At 37.5% G+C, this 24660-nt stretch overlaps 1 protein-coding gene across 2 annotated transcripts in view; it reads right to left on the reverse strand.

Annotated features, from left to right (window-relative positions):
- ANKIB1 (ankyrin repeat and IBR domain containing 1) overlaps window positions 1-24660 on the reverse strand; it is a 145135-nt gene that overhangs the window by 71068 nt on the left and 49407 nt on the right. For both annotated transcript variants that reach the window (XM_036761895.1, XM_036761893.1), the window contains exons 3-5: window positions 22741-23041; window positions 10045-10227; window positions 3941-4058 (exon numbers count right to left, since the gene is read on the reverse strand). In XM_036761895.1, the coding sequence (XP_036617790.1) occupies window positions 3941-4058; window positions 10045-10227; window positions 22741-23041 (602 nt within the window). The remainder of the gene's footprint in view (window positions 1-3940; window positions 4059-10044; window positions 10228-22740; window positions 23042-24660) is intronic.

A 24660-nucleotide genomic window follows, 5' to 3' on the forward strand; every position in this document is an offset into this window, starting at 1 on the left:
ATTTTTTGCAGTTTGATTCAGCAGCATGTAAGGAGTAAAAATATCAGATTGTAGGAATAATTTAAGGCTGGAACTTGGCAGGACAAAATCTCTATTAGAATAATGAGGCAAGGAACTTGGAAAAAAAAAAGTGGACAGTGTAGAGCTTAAGCTGATGCACCAAGAGGTCAAGATGAGGAAGGGAAGAAAGTAAAGCCAGTGAAGGGGTGAAGAATGAGCTGGGAAAGAACCAAGGAATGGAGAAACTAGAGGTAACAATGAGGCTGAGGAGCAGGGCATGTGTGCGTGTGTGTGTGTGTGTGTGTGTGTGTGTGTGTGTGTGTCTGTCTGTTTTCAGATCCCTATCTCAAGCCAGGGCTGTGAAAGGATGGGCTCCCCACTAAGCAGCTCTCAACCAAGCAATACTGTATAGAAGGGAAACCAGTCATACCACCTAAGAGATGAAAGAAGGCTAAAACAGTAGAATGAAATTAAGAGCTCGTGGAAAGAAAATAGACAACTAAGATGAGAAAAGAGAAAAGCTCACGCGAACAGTGGACAATCTCAAAAATGTCAGCATTTTCAATGAGACAAAAGGAAAAATAATGTAAAAATAAAACATCAATAAAAATCTACTTTATAAATGAAGACTTGCAGGCAAGAGTAACTTATCCTAAAAAATGCAACAGAATTCTAAAAGGGAAAAGCAGACCTTTAATAGAGAAGATGACTTTTACCTGCTGCTGTTGAAAAAATAAAACAGAGCCAAGGAGAATCCTTAAAACACAAACATACAATAAAAGCGATGCCTGGAGGAGGTAAATACATATGAACAATTTAAAGAGTTAAATGATGACTAAGTGCTTATATCCTAATAGGAGAAGAGATCATTGTGCTTCTAAAATGCCACAGTCTTCAAGGGTTGAAGAGGAAGCAAAGAAAAATTAAACCAATGGTCTTCGTTCAATGATCTCTTCTCCTATTAGGACATAAGCGCTTATCACTTGGCTCTTTCAGACTGTTTACATGTATTTACCTTTCTAGGCTTCTCTTATATTCCATGTTTGTGTTTCTGAAGAAGCTTATGATCTACTAGAGGAAACAATATAACAAATATATGCAAAGCTAGCTAAATACAGGATAAACAGGAAATAATTCACAAAAGAAGGCACTGGAATTATAAGGGATTAGGATAAAATTTCCAGTGGGATTTTAGTTGGGACTTAAAGCCAGGGAGATCAGTAGTTGGAACAGAGGAGGGAGAGTGTTGCAGATAGATGGAGTGTTATTCATCGAATGGCCAGGAGTACGATGTCACTGAAAAGAACTGAGTATTGGTGAGGAGAGGAGAGAGAGTGTTATGATGGGCTATGAACGGCAAATACAGCATTTTGTATTAAATTCTGGAGACAATAGGGAGCCACTGGAATTTACTGAGCAAGAAGGTGACATGATCAGGACCGTGCTTTAGGAAAATCACTTTAATGGCTGAATAAGCAGATGAATCACAGTGGGAAGAGAGAGGAAGCAGACAGACCCACCAGCAGCTACTGCAATATTCCAGGCTTGAGGTGATGAGGGGCTTACATGGGGGGTGAGAGGGTGGGGGTGGGGTGTAGCAGAGGATAGAAGGAGCATATGAGTTATATTTTGGACATACTGAGTTTCAGATGACTACTGAACATCCAGTTTGTGATGTCTAAAAGGCAATTGGAGACGTAAGACTGGAGGTCAGGAAAGAGACTGAGGCAGGATATGTATTTTTGAGAATCAACACCATAAAGAAGGTAATTAAATACATTGGAGACAGCTACTGTTAGAGGGCATGATCTGGAGAAGGATCCAGCAAAGGAGTCGGAGAGGGAGCAGTCCGATAGGAGAGAGGGGTGTCCTGAAAACATACAGAGAAGGGACTATCGAGAAGGAGAGAGTGATCAACAGTGTCAAAGAGAAGCCAAGGATAATGAGGATTGAGGAAAAGCCATGGGATTCAGCAACAAGAGGGCAGTTTTGGTGGAATAATAAAATCAGAAGCCAAATTGTAAGGGGCGAAGAAGAGAGTGGGAGGAGAAAAGAGGAGGCACTTAATACAGATGGCATTTTCAAGAAGTTTAGCTATAAAGGCAGAAGAAAAACAGAAGAATTAGGAGGGATGGAAGGGATCAAGAAGAGGACACTGTTTTAGGATGGGGAGACACAGGCATATTTGTAGGCAGTAGGAAATGAGCCAGGAGAAAGGAAGAAATTGAAAATTAGTGAAAGAGTGGGGATGACAGAGGAGACAATCTGCTGGAAGAGACAGGATGAAATGGGATCAGTTGAACACTTAGAAGGGTTGGCCTTGGTAAGGAGTGATTAGATTAGAACAGGCCTGCACTAGAAGATTCTAGAGGGTAGAGAGCTAAGCAGTAAACAAATGAACAATGCTTATTTAGCTTTAAAGAATTATGATATTTATAGTAATCAGTAATCAAATAACTTCCTCAAAGAGGAAGTGGATATATCACATGCTATGTTAAATCCTCAAAAATGGTAGCATTAAAAAGACTATGAATTAGAACTACCGATTTATGTTGGTTCCATGAGGAGAGTACCATATTCAAAGTCAGAGGATTTGGATTGCTTCCAAGGCTTGGGTTCAAATTAGAAATCCAAGACCTACAGTCTTCCTCTTCTTTCACTCCTATAACCCTGCCTGGTAGCTGCTTCAGTCCTCTGTAACCCATGGGCCTGGCTTGATCCTACAACTTTTTTACCAAAAGACACAATGGCCCTCATTCATGTTCAGCCTCTTCCTTTTCTAATGCTGGAGCCACAATGAAAACCAACTCTGCTACTGCTCCTGTTAAAGACGTGTCAATCTATTCTCTTCTGGTTCTGATTTCCCTCCCTGGCTACTACTCCCATGCATACTGCTTCCTTCTATTGGAATGTAAGCTGTAGTTCTATCTCTATAACTCAGCACACTACTTGGCAAATATTCACTTTAATAAATGATTCTTCCTTCACTCAAATCCCAGCTCTGACACTTATCACATGTACGGATGGACTTTAGCCAAATCATTTAGCTTTATTGGGCCTAAGTTTCAATGTTAGTAAAATGAGGGTGTTGGACCCAGTAACTTACAACTATAAGTCTGTGATTCTGTGAATTTAGAATACAAGAATCTGTCCTATAATCTTAATTCCAATACTAGCTGAACAATCCTAGGTAAGTTATTTACCTCCCAGAGACTCAGTTTTTTTAATCTGTAAAAATAAGAAGGTTTAACTCAAGAATCTTTAGAGTCATTTCAAGCTGTAAATCATAATCTGCTGCTGTAGAGAGAGTGCTAGTACAAACACGAGAGATCTAAGTTCAAATTCCACATCTATAGTTTCTAGCTGTGTGCCACGGGGAAAGTCACCTACTCTCCAATTCTGTTTCTTCTTATGGTATCTACTTTACAGGGCAATTGTAAGGTTCAAATGAGATAATATCTGCAAAGACTTCTAAAGAGTTAAAATCTTAAAGAACTAAATACTTCCAGTTATGATTATGATTTTGTGTTAGAAAATAACTCACAAAAAAAATGAACACCCTTGGATCCATTTTCTTTAAAAATTTTAATGAACTACTACCATATGTCATCAACATTTTATAGTTGGAAGACAATGCCCAAAAATGGGGGACTAGACTCTGGAAACTATTTTCTAAACTGTGCTCAAATCATACTCTTTGCTAAAATGTGGCATTGTAAACAACACAAAGGCAGATTACAAGCCACAAAATCCTAAGTATACTTTTGAGTTTCCTTCATTTGAATTTATAACATAATCAATGGTTGCTGATTCCCTGACTGAGCTATTATCTAAAACTTGATTTGCTGTGAGTAGACATAAAAATATGCATGCATATCTTTACTCATGTCTTTATGTAAGTACTTAAATCATCTGAAAGCTTCTATGTTTCTGTCATTACCATGAGCTCTGAGTAAAGCCTCAGCAGTGAACAATGGGGCCTGAAGCATGTCAGCAGTTTCTACTATCAGCATATCTTTTAGTCTTCGAAGATCCTGTGGTCTTAATCCTTCATATGGCTGTGAAAAGAACAGAATCAAAGGTAAATCAGATATTGAGTAATTGAAGATTTAAAAAACTTGCCTAGTCACTAGAACATTACTATTACTTTGCATTTATATTGTAACATATAAGAGGTAGCATGTGGTAGTAGGAAAAAAAAAGTAGAAAGCCACAACAACATGCCTCAAAGTCCTTCTTCAGAAACACATATAACTTGCAAACATCCCAAAGAACAGCAACACAAGAAAGGTAAATGTAACTACCAAATATGAAATAATGAAATAAATGATATCATCTCCAGAAACTATCATGGAAAAAAAAAACTTTAAAAACACATATTAGGTTAAAAGAAAGCAATAACAGAGAGAACCAGTAGAAGATTTATTTCTAAAAAGTATACGAGGGGTTAAAATTAAAAGAAGAATCTAAAGAAACAGAAGAAGTGACAGTGGAGTAACAGGCTTGAAACACCACAGACTAAACTGTGTATCACAATTATAGGTGTATATTATGTGGGTGCATCAAAAGAGAGGGAGGAGAAAAGCGAATGCAAAAGTACATAAATCTAGTCCATGGAGGAATGAGGGAAGAGAATTCCTGTGGTCCTCAGAAAAATGTAAGGTTATAGGAGAAAAGGCAAGGTGACAAAGGGAGGGATGGGGGGAGGGGGGAGGTGATCCCACTAAAGAACACTCCCAAGGTAGAAGGAAAGATATTTTATAATGGGATATTAAAAACCTTACAATGGATATAACGTGTAAGGAGTTAGTACAGAGGGAGATGACTTTGATTCTGTGAACACCACCATGCCTAAGCAGAATGGAAAATGTTGCTCCTATGAAGACACTGTAATGCAGAATGATGGAAGAGCATGAAAGCATAGAGGAGAATGCAAATGAGAAGCAGGGCACAGAAGTGGACTGCACAGTTTGGGACTGAGAGGTACAACAGAAAAAAGGGGTAGAGGGTAATATACAAAGGTGACAGCATAGACATTGGTTAGAAGGAAAACATTCTTGACACTACGGCAGTATTGGTGTTAGCAGCAATAGCAGCGGTCAGAGCTGCAGTTCTGAAAGGCAACATTTATATAGCACTTGAAGTTTTGCAAGGTGCTTTACATGTTGTCTTGTTTAGTCCTCACAATAACCTTTTTAGCTAAGAACAAGATTCTAAACTGAAATCATTTATAAAGAAGTTTATTAAATTGTCCAGCAGAGGTGAGAGCCAGAAGAGGGATGGCCTACTCTCCTCAAATGTCTGTAAGTTACACATTACACAGGATTCAAACAAGTAAAGAAGCAAATTAGTAGCCAACCGGTCCACATGGTAGTCATCTGCAGAGGGATGATAACTGAACTTATAAGAGGTAATTAGCTCATGAAAAGCATATGTAGATAAGTAAAAGAGGCCCTCCTTGGGGTAGATACACAGTCAGGGATATAGATTACAATTCAGCAAAGGAGACTGAGGAGTGGTCAGATATGTAGGAGAACAAGGAGAGAACATCAAGAATATCCAGGAAAGAAAGCCTATCCAGGATACAGGGGAAGTTCACAGTATAAAACACTGTAGAGAGGTAAAGAAGGATGAGGAATAAGAAAAGATCGCTGGAAATAGCAATTAAGTTATTACTGGTGATGATGTTCAGCAAGTTCTTGATAAAAAAAACAATACATTTTAAAGAAAGAAATCTCTGGTACTCTGAAAGAGTGTGGTTTAAGACCTACATGGTGAAACCAAAAGTCAAGGTTTGATTACTGATGGAATAAAGTAACTTCAAGTTTTTTTCTATGAGTTTGGCTGCCAAAGAGATGAGATATTTAGGTTGATAATTTTGAAGGGATAACAGGATCAAGTGAAGGTTGGTTTGCTTTTATGACGGGAAAAAACCCTACATGTAGGAGCTATTGAATAATGGTAAAAAAGGCATAAACCAGGAGACAGGGAGGAGGGAAATCAATCAATAAACACTTATTAGGCACCTACTATGTGCCAGACACTGTGCTAAGCTTTGAGGATAAAAAAAAGAAGCCAAAGAGAATCTGTGTCTTGAAGGAATTTATAATCTAATTGGGGAGAAAACCTGAAAACAAAAACACACAAGGAAAGATAGGAAGTAATTAAAAGAGGGAAAGCACTAGAATTACGAGGGACCAGAGAAGGCTTACAGTAAAAGAAAGGATTTTAGTTGAGACTTAAAGGGAACCAGCGAGGTCAGCAGTCAGAGTAGAGGAGGGAGAACAGTCCAGGCATGGGGCATCACCAGAGAAAATGCCCAGAGCCAAGGGACAGAGGGCCTTGCTTGTGGAACAGTTAGTAGACCAGTGACACTGGACTGAGGAGTACATGACAAGAAGTTAGGTGTAAGAAGCCTTGGAAGGTTAAGAGTGGACTAAGTTATAAAACGTTTTGAATGTCAAACAGAGCAATTTATATTTCCTTCCTGGAGGCAACAGGGAGCCACGAGTTTGCTGAGTGGTGGTAGTGGTGACATTGCCAGACCTGTGCTTTAGGAAAATCACTTTGGTGGCTGAATGGAAGACGGATTGGGATAGGGAGAGACTTGAGGGAGGCAGAGCCACCAAAAGGCATTATGGGACTCTAGGGGTGGGGACTGTCAGTGGAGAGAAGTAGCTGTATTCAAGAGGCTTTGCCAAGGTGAAATTGACAGGTCTTGATAACAGCTGGGATGGGCGGGCGGGGGGGGGGGGGGGGGGGGGGGGGGGGGAGTGAGGGGGGGGGTGGAGCAGGGTGAGAGAGAGTGAGGAAGTCAGGATGTCTAAAAGCTTGTGAGCCTGAGGGATTGGGTGGATGGTGTTACTCTCTTTAGTAATAGGCAAAGGAGGTGGGGGTGGGGAAACCTGAAGAGGAGGACTTTAGGGGAAAGGTGACAAGCTCTGTTTCAGACATACCATTGGATATCCATTTTAAGATGTCTGAAAGGCAGCATGAGGGTTCGAATCAGTCCTGAGACACTAGACAACTGACCCTGGGCACATAACGTAAAACGGTCTGATTGTCAGTCTTCCTTTGCAAGATGGTAATGATAGCAGCACTCCACACAGGGTTGTTGTGATGATCAAATGAAACACATGCAAAGTCCCTTTCAAACCACAAAGCTCTATATAAATGTTCGTTAACATGATCTTCCTCCCCTCTGGCTACCACCAGTATAAAGAGTGGCTTAATTCCTAACTGTCATAAGCTTCCAACTTTAGTAAATACATGCTGATTAAAGTACAAATATGTCAGGATTTCAAAGACCCAGGATTTCAATTACGGTGACCATTCCTTTCACCAACGAAGCTGGTAGATGAAAAAAAATATCACCCAGTGACCCTAAGGTGGCAGCCAGGTTGGACAGTGGATAGAGCTTCATGCCTGGAGGGAAAAGGACATGCTATGAACCTCACTCTCATCTTACAACTGAGGAAAATGAGGCCAGCAGGTTCAGTGACTTGCCCTGGGTCACACAGCTAGTAACTGAGGACAGATCTGAATTCAGGTCTTCCTGACACCTGGCCCAGTCCTAGCAGAATCCAGTAACAGATTACGTAAAAGAAATATACTTGAAACACAAAGACTGACATGAAGTTAAAATGAGAGAATGAAGTGAAACTGAAGTTCAACTTCAACTGAACTAAAAAATATAAGGTGTAACAACCATGATTTCAGGTAAGGCTACAGTAAATATAGACAAGATAAAAAGATAAGCAGAAAAATTACATTAATCAATGACAACACTATACATGCACTTACAATTAATAGAGTCAAAGGAAGAATTACACAGTGAAACTATAAAAGTAGGGAACATTAGTTGAGATTTAGACAAAACTAACTAAAATACAAACAAGAAAGAATTTAAAGACCTAAACAGAACTTTCAAAAACTATGAGCTAACTGAAGATTACTGAATGGTAATATGCTCAGCTATACATGGCACCTGTACAAAAATTGACCATATATTTTTTTGGGGGGGGAGGGGAGAAGGCAGGACAACTCGGGTTGAGGGACTTGCCCAAGGTCACACAGCTAAGTGTCTGAGGGCAGATTTGAACTCAGGTGCCCCTGATTCCAGGGCCGGTGCTCTAGTCATTGTGCCACCTAGCTGCCCCAATTGACCATATTTTAAAGAAAAAAATGTAGAGAAACTAAACATGTCACATATTTAAAACAAAATAAGAATTATATTCAACGAAATGCTCTTAAAGACTTTAAAATCAACTAGCAACTAAGTAACATAATTCTAAAGAATAAACAATAGAAAATTTCAGCAAAGAAAATGATAGATGACAATAGTAATAATCACAATATAGATGCAGAAAAATCTATTCTGACAAAATGACACCTCTGTATGTTAAAAATGTTATAAAATATCAGACTAAACAGATAATTTCTTACCATAGTAAATAGTATCTCTCTAAAACCAAGAGCTACCATTATCTATAATAGAAAAATACAAAGTCTTTCCAATAAAAATCAGAAGTAATGAATAATAATTACAAACGGTAATTGTTCAGGTGTGGGCAAAACCAATATAATAAAAATGACAATTCTTCCTAAACCAATCTATATATTAAATGCCATTCCAATAAAATTACCAAAAATTATTTTATTTCATTAAAAAAAATAAAATCCATTTGGAAGAACTAAAGGTCAAGAATATCAAAGGAATTAATGAAAAAAAAAAAGTAAAGGAAGGCAATTTAACAGTACCAGATCTTAAACTGTATAACAAGGGCTACTGGCTAGGAAATAAAAAGTGAAACAGAGTAGACCTATAATACACAGTAAATGGTCATAGTAACCTTGTGTTTGACAAATGTAAAGATTTAAGCTTAATTACTATCAGACTCACAGAGAGAAGAATTCATAAATAAACAAGAGACAGAGAGCACTGTAAGATGTAAAATGGATAATTTTGATTATACTAAATTAAAGAAATTCTTTACAAATAAAACCAGCTTGGCCAAGATCAGAAAGAAAGCAGAAATGCTCATATCTCAAATATACAGAATACTTTTGTCAAATTTTAAGAATAAGTCATTCCCCAAGTGATAGTCAAAGAATATGAACAGTTTTTCAATAAAGAAATCAAAATTATATGTAATCATATGAAAAAATCTCTTAAATCATTATTGATTAGAGAAATGCAAATTATAACTCTGAGGTATCATCTCACACCTATCGGATGATAGGAAAATGACAGGAGGGAAAAATAACAAATGTTGGAGGGGAATGTGGAAAAACTGGGACACTAATATGCCGTTGGTGGAACTTTAAACCGAGCCAACCATACTGGAGAGCAATCTGGAATTATACTCAAAGAGTTGTAAAACTGTGTATATCCTTAGGTCTGTTTCCCAAGGTGATAAGGGAAAAAGGAAAAGAACCTTTATGTTCTAAAATATTTATAGCAGCTCTTTGTGGTAGCAAAAGAACTGGAAATTGAAGGGTGCCCATCAAGTGGAGAATAGCTAAACAAGTTGTGGTACACGATTGTGATGGAATACTACTAGGCTGTAAGAAATGCTGAGCAGATTGATTTTAGCGAAACATGGAAAAGACTAGCATGGAATAATGGAATGAAATGAGGACAACCACGAGAACACTATATACAGTAACAACAATATTGAAGACTGTGAATTTGATTAAGTTATTGAGTATTATCCTAGATGCTATCCACCTCTAAAGAAAGAACTGATAAATAGAAGTATACATAGTATGGTTTTACACACACGTACATCTACCTGTGTCAAATGGTGGCCTTTCCAGTGCACAGTGGGGAGGAAGGGAAGGAGACAGTTCTAAATTTAAAATGTAACAAAAAAATTTTTTTAAAATTATTTAAAAAGAGAGATAAAGAATGTCCAATGACAAAACCACTGTCTGATACAGTTCTAGAAATGCTAGCTGCAGAAACAAGAAGAGAGAATAAACATCTTGATAAGAAGGAAGCAAAATGATCACTCTTTGCATGATGGTTTCCTTAGAGATTACCTCTCTTTTGTCCAAAGCAGCATATTCAGCTTCTATGTCTTCAGCTTCTGGGTCCCTTGAGAAAACCATCTGAGATTCAAGATTGAGGGCCAGCTCTTTGTGGTGTTGCTTTTCAGCACAATCACAAGGAGTATCTTTATTTTCATTCTCAGCGAACAAGTCTCCACCATGTTTTACTAAAAGCTTAAAAAAAATTAAGACCAACAATTACAGATTTTAAAGGAAAGTAAAAACAATACACGATATTTAAATAGCACTTTAAAAAAGTCTGATAAAGCAACCTCTATGTGTTTATTACATGTATGTATGTATGCATACGCATACACACAGGCGATTAACACGATCAAGAAAGGATCCTAATTTTTAATCCAACTTAAAAACATTTATGAAGAACCTACTATGTGTAAGATATGAGAGGTAACAGTATAGCTGTGATTGGAGTCTGAAAGACCTGGGGGTTCAAGTCCCACCTCTGACACATACAAACTATGTGACTCTGGGCTGATCACACAACCTGTGTGTCACAGGCAACTCTGAGATAACAAATTGTAGAGAACATGCTGATCTCCATGAGTGGAGGGAAATTCCTCATTCAGATCTCCATATAATAAATGAAAAAAAAATGTGGAAAGTCACTGTCATTATACCTCTTACTCAGCTGTAACGAGGGCACATCATTTAGCAAAACTACCCAGTCATTCGGTAAACATTTCCTGGACATCTAGTATGTGCAAGACATCACATTAAGCACTGAGAAGCAATAAAGTTAAAAAGCCCTGCTCCCTAACCTCATAAGCTTAAGTTTAGCCTAGAAGGAAGGGCACATGTGAATGATCCTAGGAGCTAGGAAGCCTGCTGTATATACCTAACACATTGGTAAGTACAGCTTCTGGGAGCAGCTGGGTGGTGCGGTAGATTGAGTGCTAGGCCTGGAGTCAGGAAGACCTGAGTTCAAATCTACCCTCAGACACTTAGTAGCTATGTGATCCTGGGCAAGCCACTTAACTTTGTTTGCCTCAGTTTCCTCACATGTAAAACGAGCTGGAGAAGGAAGTGGCAAAACCACTTCAATATCTTTGCCAACAAAATACTAAATGGGGTCATGAAGATCAGACACACCTGAAACAACTTAACAGCTTTTGGCAGGTGAGAAAATGAGCTTCTACCCTAGTTTAGACTAGTTTAACGGTGCAGACTAGACCTTCCTCTCATATCCTTTAGCTACTGCAACCATTCCCTCAACCCATGAAATCAGCCTTCAGGCTGAAGGTAACGGGCCTTTTCTCCTGAGGGGTTAATCACTTCTCATACTCTACACGTATACTACGTAAACTTGTGATTCATCACATAGAATCTACCGATGCCAGTTAACAATAAAATACTCAATTTGGCCAAGGTATGAGGAGGGAGTGGGAACTGAAGAGGCCTAGATTTCCCTGAGCTATTTAGAGATGCTTTAATAAGGATCTTCTACAAGCACAGCATTAGCTGCACTAACAAATGGGTACAGCACAACGTTTGAAAGAATCTGTCAAATGTTCAGTTTAGCTGCACACCAGCCCAGTGAAGCTACAGTGATCACTGGATTTTTCCTAAGTATTTGGAAATCTTTTTTGGATGAATTTGTTTACTGTTTCTTTACAGAGTATCAGCAGAAAATCCCTAGGTTTCCCTTCTCAGTCCTCTTAATACTGACAGCAGGGACCTGTTTGTGGGAGACTCCTGGGCAAAGCTAGTGTCATTTTGGCAACCCATTGTATTAATGATATTAAAAGTAGTGAGGAGACTACCGCTTGAATGTTGAAATGTCATGTCAGGTCAGCCTCACAGAAAGCTCTCAAACGGCCTTCCCGAAGGCCCAGTCTCTTTTACGTCAGATGGGTCTTGGTTTTCAAGCCCCGCCATTACACAGGCCCTGCAGGGATCATCCCCTCTTCCTCACTGCGCACACACCCTAACACTGTCTGGCATAGGCAGATGTTAATTTTTTTTACAGCTGCCCACACGTGCATAATCATCTCAGACTACCACTGTATGGGATTTAGAACACAAAATTCACCATTTTAAATTGTAAAGGTTTATATTATTATTTCCTATTACAGTTGGTATTATTTCACCAACATCATCCTAGGGATACATGTACAATTAATGTTTGTACATCACCGAGCACACAGCAGGCGCTTAACAGAAATGTTTTAGTTGGTCTTAAATCCCCAATAAAATGAGACCACAAGCTTAGAACAGATTTATAGTCCATAGCCGTATGGCTGCTTTACTTTTATTTCCTCAATAATATTGAATCAATTTATTAAATTGGAAATTTTGAAGCCTAAAGGACAAAATGAAAACATGATAAGCATCTACTTTTAAAGAAGAAAATGAGTACCACATGCCATTAGAGTGAAGGGAAGAGAATGGAGTAAAAGCAATATATTTACTCTAGGATTTTTCTCCTTCCTATCTTACCTCTTTCTCAACCTGAGTACATTTAAGGAAAAAAAATGATTAAAAACAATGTTGTTCTTGTTGGCTGGGCCTCTAATTCCAGGTATTGAGAAGGCTGAGGCTAGCGGATCTCTTGAGCTCAGAGGTCCTCCGGGCTATACCGGACTAAGCTAATTGGCTATCCATACTAAGTTCAGCCTTAATATAAATGGAAGGCTCCAAGGAACAATGGGCAACCAGGCTGCCTAAGAAGGGCTGGACCGGTTCAGGTTGGAAAGAAAAGTCAAAGTTTCTTGAACCGGGCCCAGAAGTATCCCCTACACTGCTGGCTGGGGGGAAACAAGGAGACCCAGTCTTTCAAAAAACAAAAAGACAAATTTTTAAAAGGTGAAATAAGGAAAAAAGAAAATGTTTTCTTTGTTGAAATTCTTTCTTTTCTCTTTTCTTCTGTTCAGAAAACAGAAATGCATGCAATTATGTCCTTGATGTCTTAAGCAACTTCACTGCAGTTTTTATTATTATATTTATTGTATCTTCTTTTTCCTTTTTATCTTACGTCTATTAATGTTCATTGTTATGTCATCTGCGCATATATGAATACTGTGTTCCCTTTCCCTACACAATGAACCTTCCTTGGTAATAGTAAATTAAAAAGAAGAAAAAAGTAACTATACAAAGCCAACTAATACATTCATAATATTGGAGAGTAAATGCAACATTCCACATCTCTGCAAAGAGGGAAGGAAGATCCAGTTTTGACAACTTTCTAAAACAAAATTTGATCATTATAACTACCTAACGTACTCGGTTTCAGTTTTTAATTTATTCATTCCATTTACATCGCTGCAGTCAAGTACAGTTTTCCTGATTCTGAACATTTCACATAGCATCAGTTTGTGCCTTCCCATGCTACTGAATTTTCAGTTTGTTATAGAACAGTAATATTGTTATTCTTGTATCAAAGCTCAGACGTTTCCCAATATAAAGCTTTATTAGGTTAAAATTGCACCAAAACTTTTGGAACATTTGTATTTCAATGGATAATTACACCAACAGTGTAGGCATTCCTTCAAATAGTACAAACCCTGATCCAACTATACCTTCTCATCAAACATAATTCTTTTCTACCATCAACATAGAAAATCCACATGCTGCAATGCATGACTGGTCTTTCTATAAGCATTTTAATATTCTGTGAATACCAAGGAACCACTCAGGTTATCTTTCTGCAATCCTTTGTCCTCATTAGATAATGGACCCACATCCTTTCATGACTATACATTTCTTGGACTTAAACCTTTTAAAATTGTGCCACCTCCTTGCCCCCACCTTCTTAAGTCATCATGAGTAATATGCTGAAACCTTAGCAGAACCATCGTCTTTCCAATGATCTTTGGGTCACCTACGATTTTAATTCTTCAGATATTCTGGCACTGAATAATTTGCAGCTGCATATCACTAACAGAATATAGATGTGAAAAGTTAGAATTTACTGACAGGGATGTGCTTGTGATCCTTGAAGGCAATTTGTAATTTCCCAAATGAAATCCAACCTAATCTCTTTGTTGTATTTAATTCTAGGTTCAGCTCACTACTCATAAGCAGTACTTACAGGCTGCCTATCTAATTGCAAATAATAGTCTAAACAATAGAAACTTTTCATCCAACTGGTTTTTGCAACATAAACTGTTGAGTTGGTCATGGATTTCATTGAGGAGGTCTGTAGTATGCTAAGGATTGCTAGAATCAGTATGATGCTGTTGGCAAGCAGGAGCATCTAGACCACCTCATCTTCTACAAGCATTTAAATGACATGATTTATGACAGTGGTAAACACTTGTGTCTGACATATTCATCCCTGTTTTCCTTAAAAACATTTGAAACAAGTTACTAGAGGACAGCTTTTAAGGCTTTGATTTGCTAAGCCAAAGACAAAGAAATATAAGGATCTTGGATTTTCTATGTCTTTCAGGCAAGTACAAGACTGTGACCGTGTGGTCTGCTATCAAAAAGTGATATATGTATATCACTTTCATCAAGAATTTACAGGGATGAGAGAAAAAGCCTCTGGGTTGTAGTTACAAACTTGATCCTTCTTTTTTAGTACTCACACCAGAGATCTGTCAGTATCATTCCCTTAATTTGGTTATCTTAATCAACTCCTCTCTTGCTTTCAAAATTACACTGCCTTTAGCATGGTTTTGTAGCTACATATCTGGTTCTGGTTCAACTGCTTTCCCTGGCTTTGTCTTCTGTAATGCAATTTTCACTCACTCATAGAGGACACAGGTACTAAGGTGTTAAAAAGCACAAGTATTACAGTTTTGTAATCAATGATGAAAATAGAACGTTATGGAAGTGCTGCCAAATGTTACCTTTTTTGGTCAATTTACTGCCTGCCTGCCAGTTTTACCCCAAAACATTCTTAAAATACACGGTTAGATTTCACAAGCTTCCTTTAGACTTGTTTTTCCTCTTACCATTTTTCAACATTTTGTGAATTCAGAGTTAGGGCTCCTCTGTCCACCACCATCCTCTGTAACACCTTGAAAATTGTATTCTAAACCTTTGTTGACACTGGCTGCTTTTTGTGCTTGAAAAAGAGATCAGGTATTTGCTGGCTAAAGAGTTTTCTAGACTCTTTCACTTTCTGTTGCAGTTATGAAACGAGTTAGTGATTTATCAGTCCGTGTCTTTTTCTTGATCCAGTTCCCATTTTTCACCATCAATAAATAGCCCGTCAGATTAGGTGTGGTTACAGTTTGTGAATTCATCACATCTTCCTCCTTTCTCCTTAGTGGTGATTGTGACCACTGCTCTTACAAGATAATTGTTTCATTGCATGGTTCAAGGGATTCTCAAGTGATTCCTGTATCAGGAAACAATTATTTCCTTTCTAAGATGTAGTAAATTTAATTTCTTTGCATGTGTGTGTGAGATACTCTTTAGCACCTGCCATGTTAGGTGGGATTAAATTAGCCGAGCCAAAAGCAGAAACAAGTTTGAAGGCACCACCTAGGAAAAGGGGGAATTCTCAGATTATATGGGCATGACAATATAGTCAGTAGTGACTTTAGTATCTCTTTCCATTACTATTCATCTCCCTAACCCCAGCCTGGCCAACTCCTTGTCTAAATTTCCAAGTTGACTTCAATCTGGCAAAGAAAACAATGGACGATTGAAAAAACCAATGTCCAAATTACTTAGACCTTCCTCCTTTGGTCCGCAGATGTTTAATGTCCAATTTAATTGAGGCTTTGCTATAATGAAACTTTCACATGTGACAAGGAATTCTACGGTAATTCTTTAGTTAAAGGTTTTTTGCACCTGCCAAGCATTGTAGTTCATCAGTATACACATGGTCTTTTTAGTACCATTGTATGATTCTGATGAAAATTTCCAAGAAACTCAATGTGATGTGTGGTAGGTCCATTCTAAAATAATTACATATAACATATATACCTAGAAATCATGCATTGGAAGAAGGGTAGAATATATCTAGGTATTTTAATCTGTCTGGTTCCAAGTAAGTTAGAATTATAAGTAATGGAGATTTAGCTGGAACTTTAAGGTTTACAAAGTGTTTTACCTAAGTTATCTCATTTAAGTCTCATGCTCAGAGAGCCTAAATGATTTACCCACAATACTCTTTCACCTGGTTATGGAGTATAAGAAGTAAGACTAAAATCCAGGCATTTCTAACTCTAAATCCATCATACTAGCGACTGCTCAAAATATCTCTAAAATTCCCATTTATATTATCAATAATCATCAACCTGTCAACTATGGCTGATATACTGGTTAGTTTTGCTAAATTAACCTTATTTTCTGTTTAAAAAACATCTTTGTTACAAAGGATAGCTTGCTGAGAAAGGGAGATATTTTGAAGTGAATATGATAAAAAAACAGAGTTATCAATAAAAATTAGCATTTTGAAAATTAAACATTTGAAGACTGTCATTTAAGATTCACCAACTGTATATACATACATATGCACAGGCCAATAAGTTTTTCCAATCACTCAATATCACACTGGGACAGAATTAACTTCTGTTGTTAACCGACAAAAAGGATTTTGCTCAAAGTGTTTAAAGTGTGAAGTATTTTACTTTAAAATAGCACTAAGACATTATAAGATCATACAATTTTAGCACTTGAAGAGAAATTTGTAGATTACTTAATTCAACATCCTCATTTTAAGGTTAAGAAAACTGAGGCTTAAGGATGTTCAATTACTTGACTAAAGTTAAAAGCAACAGTGAGAGAGCTAGGACTAGTTCCCAGTTTAGTATCTCCTGCTTCCCTTTTAAATCAAAATAAATAAAACATGGATATTTCTAAAATTTTAATGAGAAATAAAATCTTCACTGAAGCTTCAAACCTTCATATTCACATTCAGTGACTTAACATTTTCATAGCAAAAGACCAACAAAAAGGAGTAACAAAGAGGGAAGTTTCCTAAATACAAGCCAACGAATGGTATGAGCAGTCATGGCAGATCTGATAGGTCCTAAATCTTTCTCATCTTCTTTCCAGTAAACGACTACTGCACTGCCTGAAGACTCGTGGGATGTCTCAAGAGTTCTTCCATCCCAAAGATACTGTGAATGGTACATAACAGGCCATATTTCATTCTATTCAGCTTATTCAGTCATGCTTGAAGGCACAAGGAATCTGAAAACCAATGTCTGCATGTACACACACACACACACACACACACACACACACGAACACACACATGCTTTCTTTACAAAACTCAGTTTAACAAGCTGTAATATCAAATTTTATTTACTGGTAAGTGTAGAAGACTTCAAGAAATGTGAGGGAAAGTACATACTAAAATTTATGAAATGTTACATAAGGCCAATTTTTTCATAAGGTAGGCTGAAATGATCTCTGTGATCAATAATTAGTCTAAAGGTAGCTAAGGTAATTTATAGGGCCCTACACCAAAAGCACTTTACACACAGCCAAAGATATTCTTTGAAGATAATAGCACTGAGAAGCAGTCTCTTAAATCTGCTACTCATGTAATTTCATCTTGTGACATGATATACCTGTAGACAAGCAGAAAACCATAAGTGAAGGGGTGGGGAAAGGGAGGCACTATGTGCTTTTGTGCCTAGTTGATAGGGGATATCAGTACGAGAGACTAATTATTTTAGAATGGACCTACCACACACCACATTGAGTTTCATTGAGGAAAGTTTCATTAAACTTACTTACAGGGCATACTGAAAATACAAAAAAAGAGACAATACAGTTTTCGAAGTATAAATGAATATGATAAAGTGTGTTATAAATAGTACATTAAAAGTTATTAAGAGGCTTGATTATTAACTTGGCAGAAAATATTATAAATTCTTACTGTAAGGAAAATATCATGTTCTTTATAATCACCGACTGCTGGTCAAAGATTTCATGTACTCTGTGAGATGAAACCTATCCCAACTCCTTTCATAATCTCCAATACAGACTGCAACCCCTCCATGCTATTACATTCTGGGCATTTTTCGTCTGTATTTCTCCCAAAAAAAGTACTTAATAAGAATAAGGGATTGTGAGGGAAGAGATGTAACTATTAGCCTGTCAATCAGTCTTTTATCATTTCTAGAGGTCCAGCCTACCTACTTTTCCTGTCAGCTATGTCTTCTAATGTTATCTTTAATGCTAACTCTTGGGTATAAGTCATTGTCGATAATGTGTTTTGCTATATTTAAACACAATGTTGCCCCCTGAGTTATTTGGTTTATATTAGTGGAGAAGGGGATAAGTGGTCTTAAATTTATTTTTTTCTAATTAAAGAATCTTAGAGATAGAAGAAACTATAGAGGTCATTTAGAACAACCCCTGTCTAAAGGATAAATCCTTCCTGTTATTTCAGAGGTTACAGAGGTAATGAGTCGCTCCTGCTTATTTGCCAACATCAACTGCGATGTTCTATAAACAGCTGGTTATATGGTTAAGTGGTGCTATTACAAAACTAAGAAGTGGAATCAGAGTTCAATGTCTAACTTACTTATGAAAATAGATTGATGGTGAGATTCCTAAGTTTGCAAAAGGCACATAGCAGTGAATTTTTAAGCCATTAATTGTGATTTTAAGGAGGGCTACACTTGAAGTTGTCTTCTAAAGTAGCTTATCAACAAAATCTCACTTTTTGATCAGTCCGAAAGGACTAGGAAACACTGACTTGGCTCCAGGGATCTGGTGGCTGAGTTCATGGGGAGTCTTTCTGAACTCTTAATGAGCCTTTTGGGGAAGTCTAAATTATCTAATTATAATCTTGGAAGAAGCTCCCATTATCTTGGTTGGTGGGTGAAGAACAAAGTCTTTGCAGAAGGATTTATTGGAACATTTATTGGAAATGTTTCAAATGGGGGGAAAACTATTGAACTTTTTTATATAGGCAAGAAATGAGTTGTGAAATAGTTCAAAGACTATTAATCTGGCTGTCCACTAAATAAACCTGCTTTCTCCCTCCTCCCCAAAATAGAAATTCTCCTTTATACCAAATAAATGTAACAAAGGGAAATAAATCAATACATTGCTTCCGTGTGGATTATTCTCATAAAATGTTACAGAAACTAAAAGCAGGCATATACAGTGTTAACTGCTACGTCCTTCATGGTCACATATAAAAGAATTGTGATTGTTTTTATTCTCTTGGAATCTTCTGCTTTAAATTATCTTAAAAATACATCACTAGGTGCACATCAGTGAACTTTTTGTTCTTTTAATGAAAACAGATCAATTTACAAAAATGTCAAAAGTTTTGTTTTAGTTCACATGTCCTCTTTGCACTAATACATCTTTTTAGGCTGATCTGGTTTAGGCGACATATTATGCCAAAGTCTCTTCAAGTCAATTCCCTTCACTGCTTATTTTTCTCTTATGAAGCAATACTACTTTTAATTTTCCATTATCCTCCTCCACAATGTTTCGCAAATAAGCTTATCCACTACAGAATTGTCCTTGGTGGTGCTCTTGTACCTTGTAGGGATCAAGTTTCTGATGGATGAGATGTTTTCTAAGCTTTTTCAACATCTTATTGTGGTGAATCATGTATCAGTTAAACTATTAAAAAAATGATGTTAGCCAAAGTCAATGTCTTTACTTCAGTTATATGTAATTTTTATTAGAGTATAGTTTGTTTAAATGGATAGGATTTGAATTCATGTAATCAAATGCAGCATTTTTACCCTGTCTCCTCTAGTTATCTATTAGTTATCATTTACCTGGCTTTCTTCCTCCTGCTCTGGGAACAATCATCAAATCAATAAAACCATTTCTGGAAAGGGCATGTCAATTTCCCTATGATTCCAATCATCATCTCTGTGCCTTTCAAGACTAAAACATCTGTTCTGGCTATCACCACCCTGCATTCACTGTTCTTCCCAATTAGGACATAAGTGCCTTAAGGGCAGATTGTTTTCCTTTTTGTATTTGTACTATCAGTATGTAACACAGAGCATGGGTTCAAAGTAAGCACTTAAAAATGCTTTTTCATTCATCCACTGAAGCATCTGTAGATCATGTTGACTGGGCCTGGGTCTTTGCTGTCATGTATCACATAACATGAAATTAAAAACATTTCATAGGAAATTATTAATGCTTTTAAGAATACCTCTTAAAAAAAGTATTTGTTACATGACATGGTCCCTTCGAGAGGAGGTAGATGTAGGAATACAGGAGTAAATCCAGACCACGTAAAAGCAAAAGATATTAAAATCTACTTAAAGTGTATCTTTTAAAACATAATAAAACTATAGCAATATAGTAGAAAACACTGTGATAAGCTATACTAAGAAGAGTAGCTTGTTAAGAAGCTCAGGTATTGGAAAATCTACTCATTTCTTCCAATGCACAAAAGAAGTCAACTGGCTCTCTCAACCCTGAAGCTTCAAAAGAAAAAGCCAGAAATCTTTTTGAAAAGAATGCTGCTCCAATTTTATAGTTATTTGGCATGGATATCACTGTACTCAAGACAGATTATGAGAGACAAGCCAAGAAGCTGCCAGAATGGAAAACTCAGACAAAAACTGAAGCACGCTTTATTGGAAGTCACCATATTTGAATGAATTCTATAAACCAATACTGCTGGTATCCAAAACAGGAAGACATAGCAATAGATATGTGGTGCAGAAAGGCAATAGTTTATTGCCAACATAACTAGTAAAGATAGCAGTTTCTCTCTCTTGTTGGTTGCCTACAAAAATAAGCTTATAAAAAGAAAGCTCACATTTTATTTGGTGTTTAAGTTCAGAGTCTTTTAAAACAATTAAAACAGAGCTAGACCAGTGTTTACTAAACTGGTCCTTAATCCTGCAGAACTGACTGTTACAAAGGGGGAGAACACAAGAGAGCCAGGTGAGATGTTTTGTGGCAGAGCAGGGTAACTTTAGGGAATCTGGTTACCTGAGTAGCTCTATGTGTTTATATCTTTGGTGAAGAATCTTCCTTAAACACCTGGCTACATGACAATCACTACAAAGTCTGAGGGAACAGCATTTTCTAAAAGGTCTGGGCAGAGACACCACGGTGTTCTAAGGTCCATGGAAGCTCCATCTTTGACACACAAACTTCTGCGTTTTCCCATATCCTCTCTGGCCTGGACCAGAAGTTAGGAGAACTTATAGTGGTTGTGATCTTACCATTCTTCGTCACCCAAAGCCAAACCTTAGGGCTGTCCTTCACTCTTCACTTGCCCTCATACCCAACATCCAATCAGATGTCATGTTTTATTTCTTCTACCTCCATTACCTCTCCAGCCTAGGGCATATAAGGCCACCACACTCACTGCGGGTCTATCACATTTCTAGTCTGATCCGGCCTAACTGATCTACTTTTCAACTCAGTGTTACCTGTCCTCAAGTACAGGCCTGACTATGCCATTCCCTACTCAACCACTGCTTCTCACATAGAAGACAAACCCTTCTAGACTTGGCACTTAAGCTCTTTGATTCTCTATCCATTTTGCGTTACTCTCCCTTTTTTGGAACCCAGATAAACTGGACTACTTGATGTTCTCAGAACTGAGCACTCCATCTCCTGCTTCCAGGATATTGCTTTTGTGAAATTTTTTTTCCCTTTTGTAACTTTCCCCCTAAATCCTTTTGCCTAGGTTTTACCTCCTACCCACCAAACAAGATGAGATCTTGCAAGATTTATTCTTGGATAATTCAGAATTGCCAAAAATGCATTCCATTGTCATTTAGCCACTCTTTGATTCCCAAACTTAATAAGGCACTACTCAGGTGCCTGAGTCAGGGGAAGCCTTTCCTAACCCTACCTCCAATTTACCCTGAAAATATCTTGTATGTATGCAATTGTATGCATATTGTCACCTCTGACAGAAAACTTGCTACTGAAGGGGAAGGATGACGGTTGCTTTTTTTGTATCCCCAGCACTTACCACAGTGCCTGGCACAGCTCGATGATGGTGTTAACCTCCTGGGTTTTGAGGGCTCTCTCCCTCTTCAAATTACCTTGCATTTACTAATCTTTATAAATGTTGTATCCTGAAGCAGAAGGCAAGCTCCTTGAGTCAGCTGTTGTTTTTCATTTCCTTTTTGTCTCCCCAGCACTCTAACATTTTAAGATTTACAAAGAGATTTTTTTCCCCTAGCAAATGTGTGTCCACACTATGGCTGGAGAAGGCAGAGGAACTGGTAGCAAACAAGTTCTATCAGAGTCACATCTGAGAAAGGACCTCTATGACACTACTGTTACCCTGGTAGGTGTGGAGTGCTGAAATTTACAATAAAGAGGTGACTTCTGCCAGTGTATACTTAAGCCACAACTACATTGTCCTTTTGTGGTTTTGGTTGTTTATACAGAAAGATTTACATCCAGGTAAGTCTCCAAAGTTTGACAAAAATATGGCTTTACTGTTAAGATTTCTAGGGAAGCTTGCCTAATGTAAGCATGTCTCTTTCTCCCAATATGTTAATACAGAGGAAGAAAAGTCAGGTGATAGCACATTTTGTTTGTATTTCTTTCCCTCTCCAAGTCCTGTGCATTGTGGCTGTATTTGGTACTATACCCTGAGGGTGGGGAAAAGCCATTTTCCTAAGGAAATGAGCAAGCTAGTATTAGAGGCAGGACTGAGGTCTCTTCTGATTCCAAAATCAATGTTCTTTCCATTAATATCAAGGCAGGTAACACTATTAACATACTGGCAGTTGATGGACATGAACTACGCCACACATCTGGCCATAGAGAACAGACGCACAAGCATCTAAAGTTTACCTCTACACAGGTTTTCATCCCTGAGGCAGCAGCATAGTGCAAAGGTGTGTTTTTTTTGTTATCAACAGCATCAATGGCTGCTCTTTCATATTCGCCTTGATCAAGCTTCGCTCCTTTCCATTTTAAGATCATCCGGAGACAATCTGCTCTTCTGCAATCGTCTTCAGAGGGACGTGCCAAGCGAGGATGAAGGGCTCCCTCTGAGATCATGATTTGAGGCCCCATACACAACAGGTGCATAGATGTTTCATTGTGCACATTCCGCTTATTTGGATTTCCATCTCTAACAAAAAGAAAGGTCCTATAATGGCAAAGGGGGGAAAAGTACAAGAGCGGGTAAGCATTTAGCTGGTTATTTTTTTTCTTCTTATGTAACACACATGGTACAGTCAAAGGGATAATGTTCTCAGGCCTCATATCTGATACCCATTTTAAAGCATGTGATTCATTACTGGTTGGTAGAAATATTGTTAGTATGGAAAATATTACAAAAATGTATGCAATCACAAAGTTTTATTACATATGACAGTGCAATAATTACTGGGATAATAAAAGGCCATCCTTTAACAAAAATGGATGATTGTAGGTATTTTTCTCATTAAAATTTCAATCACATGAAGGTCTTGAAACGTATCAATAGCCTTGGCTGGCACTATTTTCTTTTTTGCCTCAGTTGTGTTTCTCTTGTATTTATTTGCCAAAGGTAGTGATGAAAATATGTTGTTAGGCTGAGAAAAGACACTACTATATGAAGCTGAGATTGTATTCTTACCTTTGAAAATACTCATATAAGTTAGGGTCATTAGATAGACTTTGGCACAACACAGTAGACATTTATACTGCATCTGATTATCTGAGCTTGGTTGCTAATGCAGTTTCTTGAAATGTGATCATTAATATCCCAGAGAACAACTTGTAAGAGAACCATTTAAAGTCAATATATTTGGAAAAATGAGCTATCAGCAAGGCAAACAAAATAAACCAATGAGTCCATTAGAAATTATTAATGAAACGTGGACTCTGATAACTTCTAAAAGAAAAAGTAGGTTCCTAATTTAAGAATTTGTTGCTCATTCTTTATAAAAAGCAAATGTCTCTAAATGATTTACCAGATTTGGACAAAGTATTTCAGGCATTATTTGGCAACTGAAACCTAGGCCCATTTTATCTTCTGATATGCAGATCTCTATATAACATCTATGCCTCTAAGTCAATTCTTCTACAATTAAAAAAACCTTCAGCAAGTAGAAATAGCTTTCTGCAAAATATTTTATCATTCCTTCAGTACAAATATTACCCTGAAAGAGCACACACTTTAGTGAACCTTGTCATAAGTGAAACAGAAAAATATAAAAATATTCTTCTGTAAAAGAAACCAAAGAATGATAGATTTTGTAAATAAAGGTCAATTTAAAGCTAATTACTACTCCTATATCAAGAATCATCAACAGAGTATTATAGAAATTACAGGTTATCAGTCCCCAGGTGTCTAAAGATCAACTCAGTGATACTGAGCACCAATACTTGAGCACCAAAACCCTTATGGATTGACTGAAGGATAACCCATCATCCCCATCCTCACAGGTAACAGTTATGTAGCATTTCTATGTGCCAGGCATTGTACTAAATGCTTTACAATTTTCATTTCATTTGATCCTCATAGCAAGTCTGAGGGCTATTATTATCTTTACTTTACAGGTGAAGAAACAGGCAACAGAAGTTAAGTGACTTGTCCAGCTAATAAGTATCTGAGGAGGGATTTGAACTCAGGTCTACCTGACTCTAGGTCCAGCTCTTGTCCACTGTACCACCTAGCCACCTAATTGAAGGAGATACCATAGGTACTTCCTAATAATCAGGAAAAGTTTAGCTCAGGAAGCTTTTCTAATACAAGCCATGGACAAAAGATTTTCCAAGTAT

This window comes from Trichosurus vulpecula, chromosome 5 (assembly GCF_011100635.1).
Source record: "Trichosurus vulpecula isolate mTriVul1 chromosome 5, mTriVul1.pri, whole genome shotgun sequence".
In the NCBI taxonomy this organism is placed as follows: Eukaryota; Metazoa; Chordata; class Mammalia; order Diprotodontia; family Phalangeridae; genus Trichosurus; species Trichosurus vulpecula.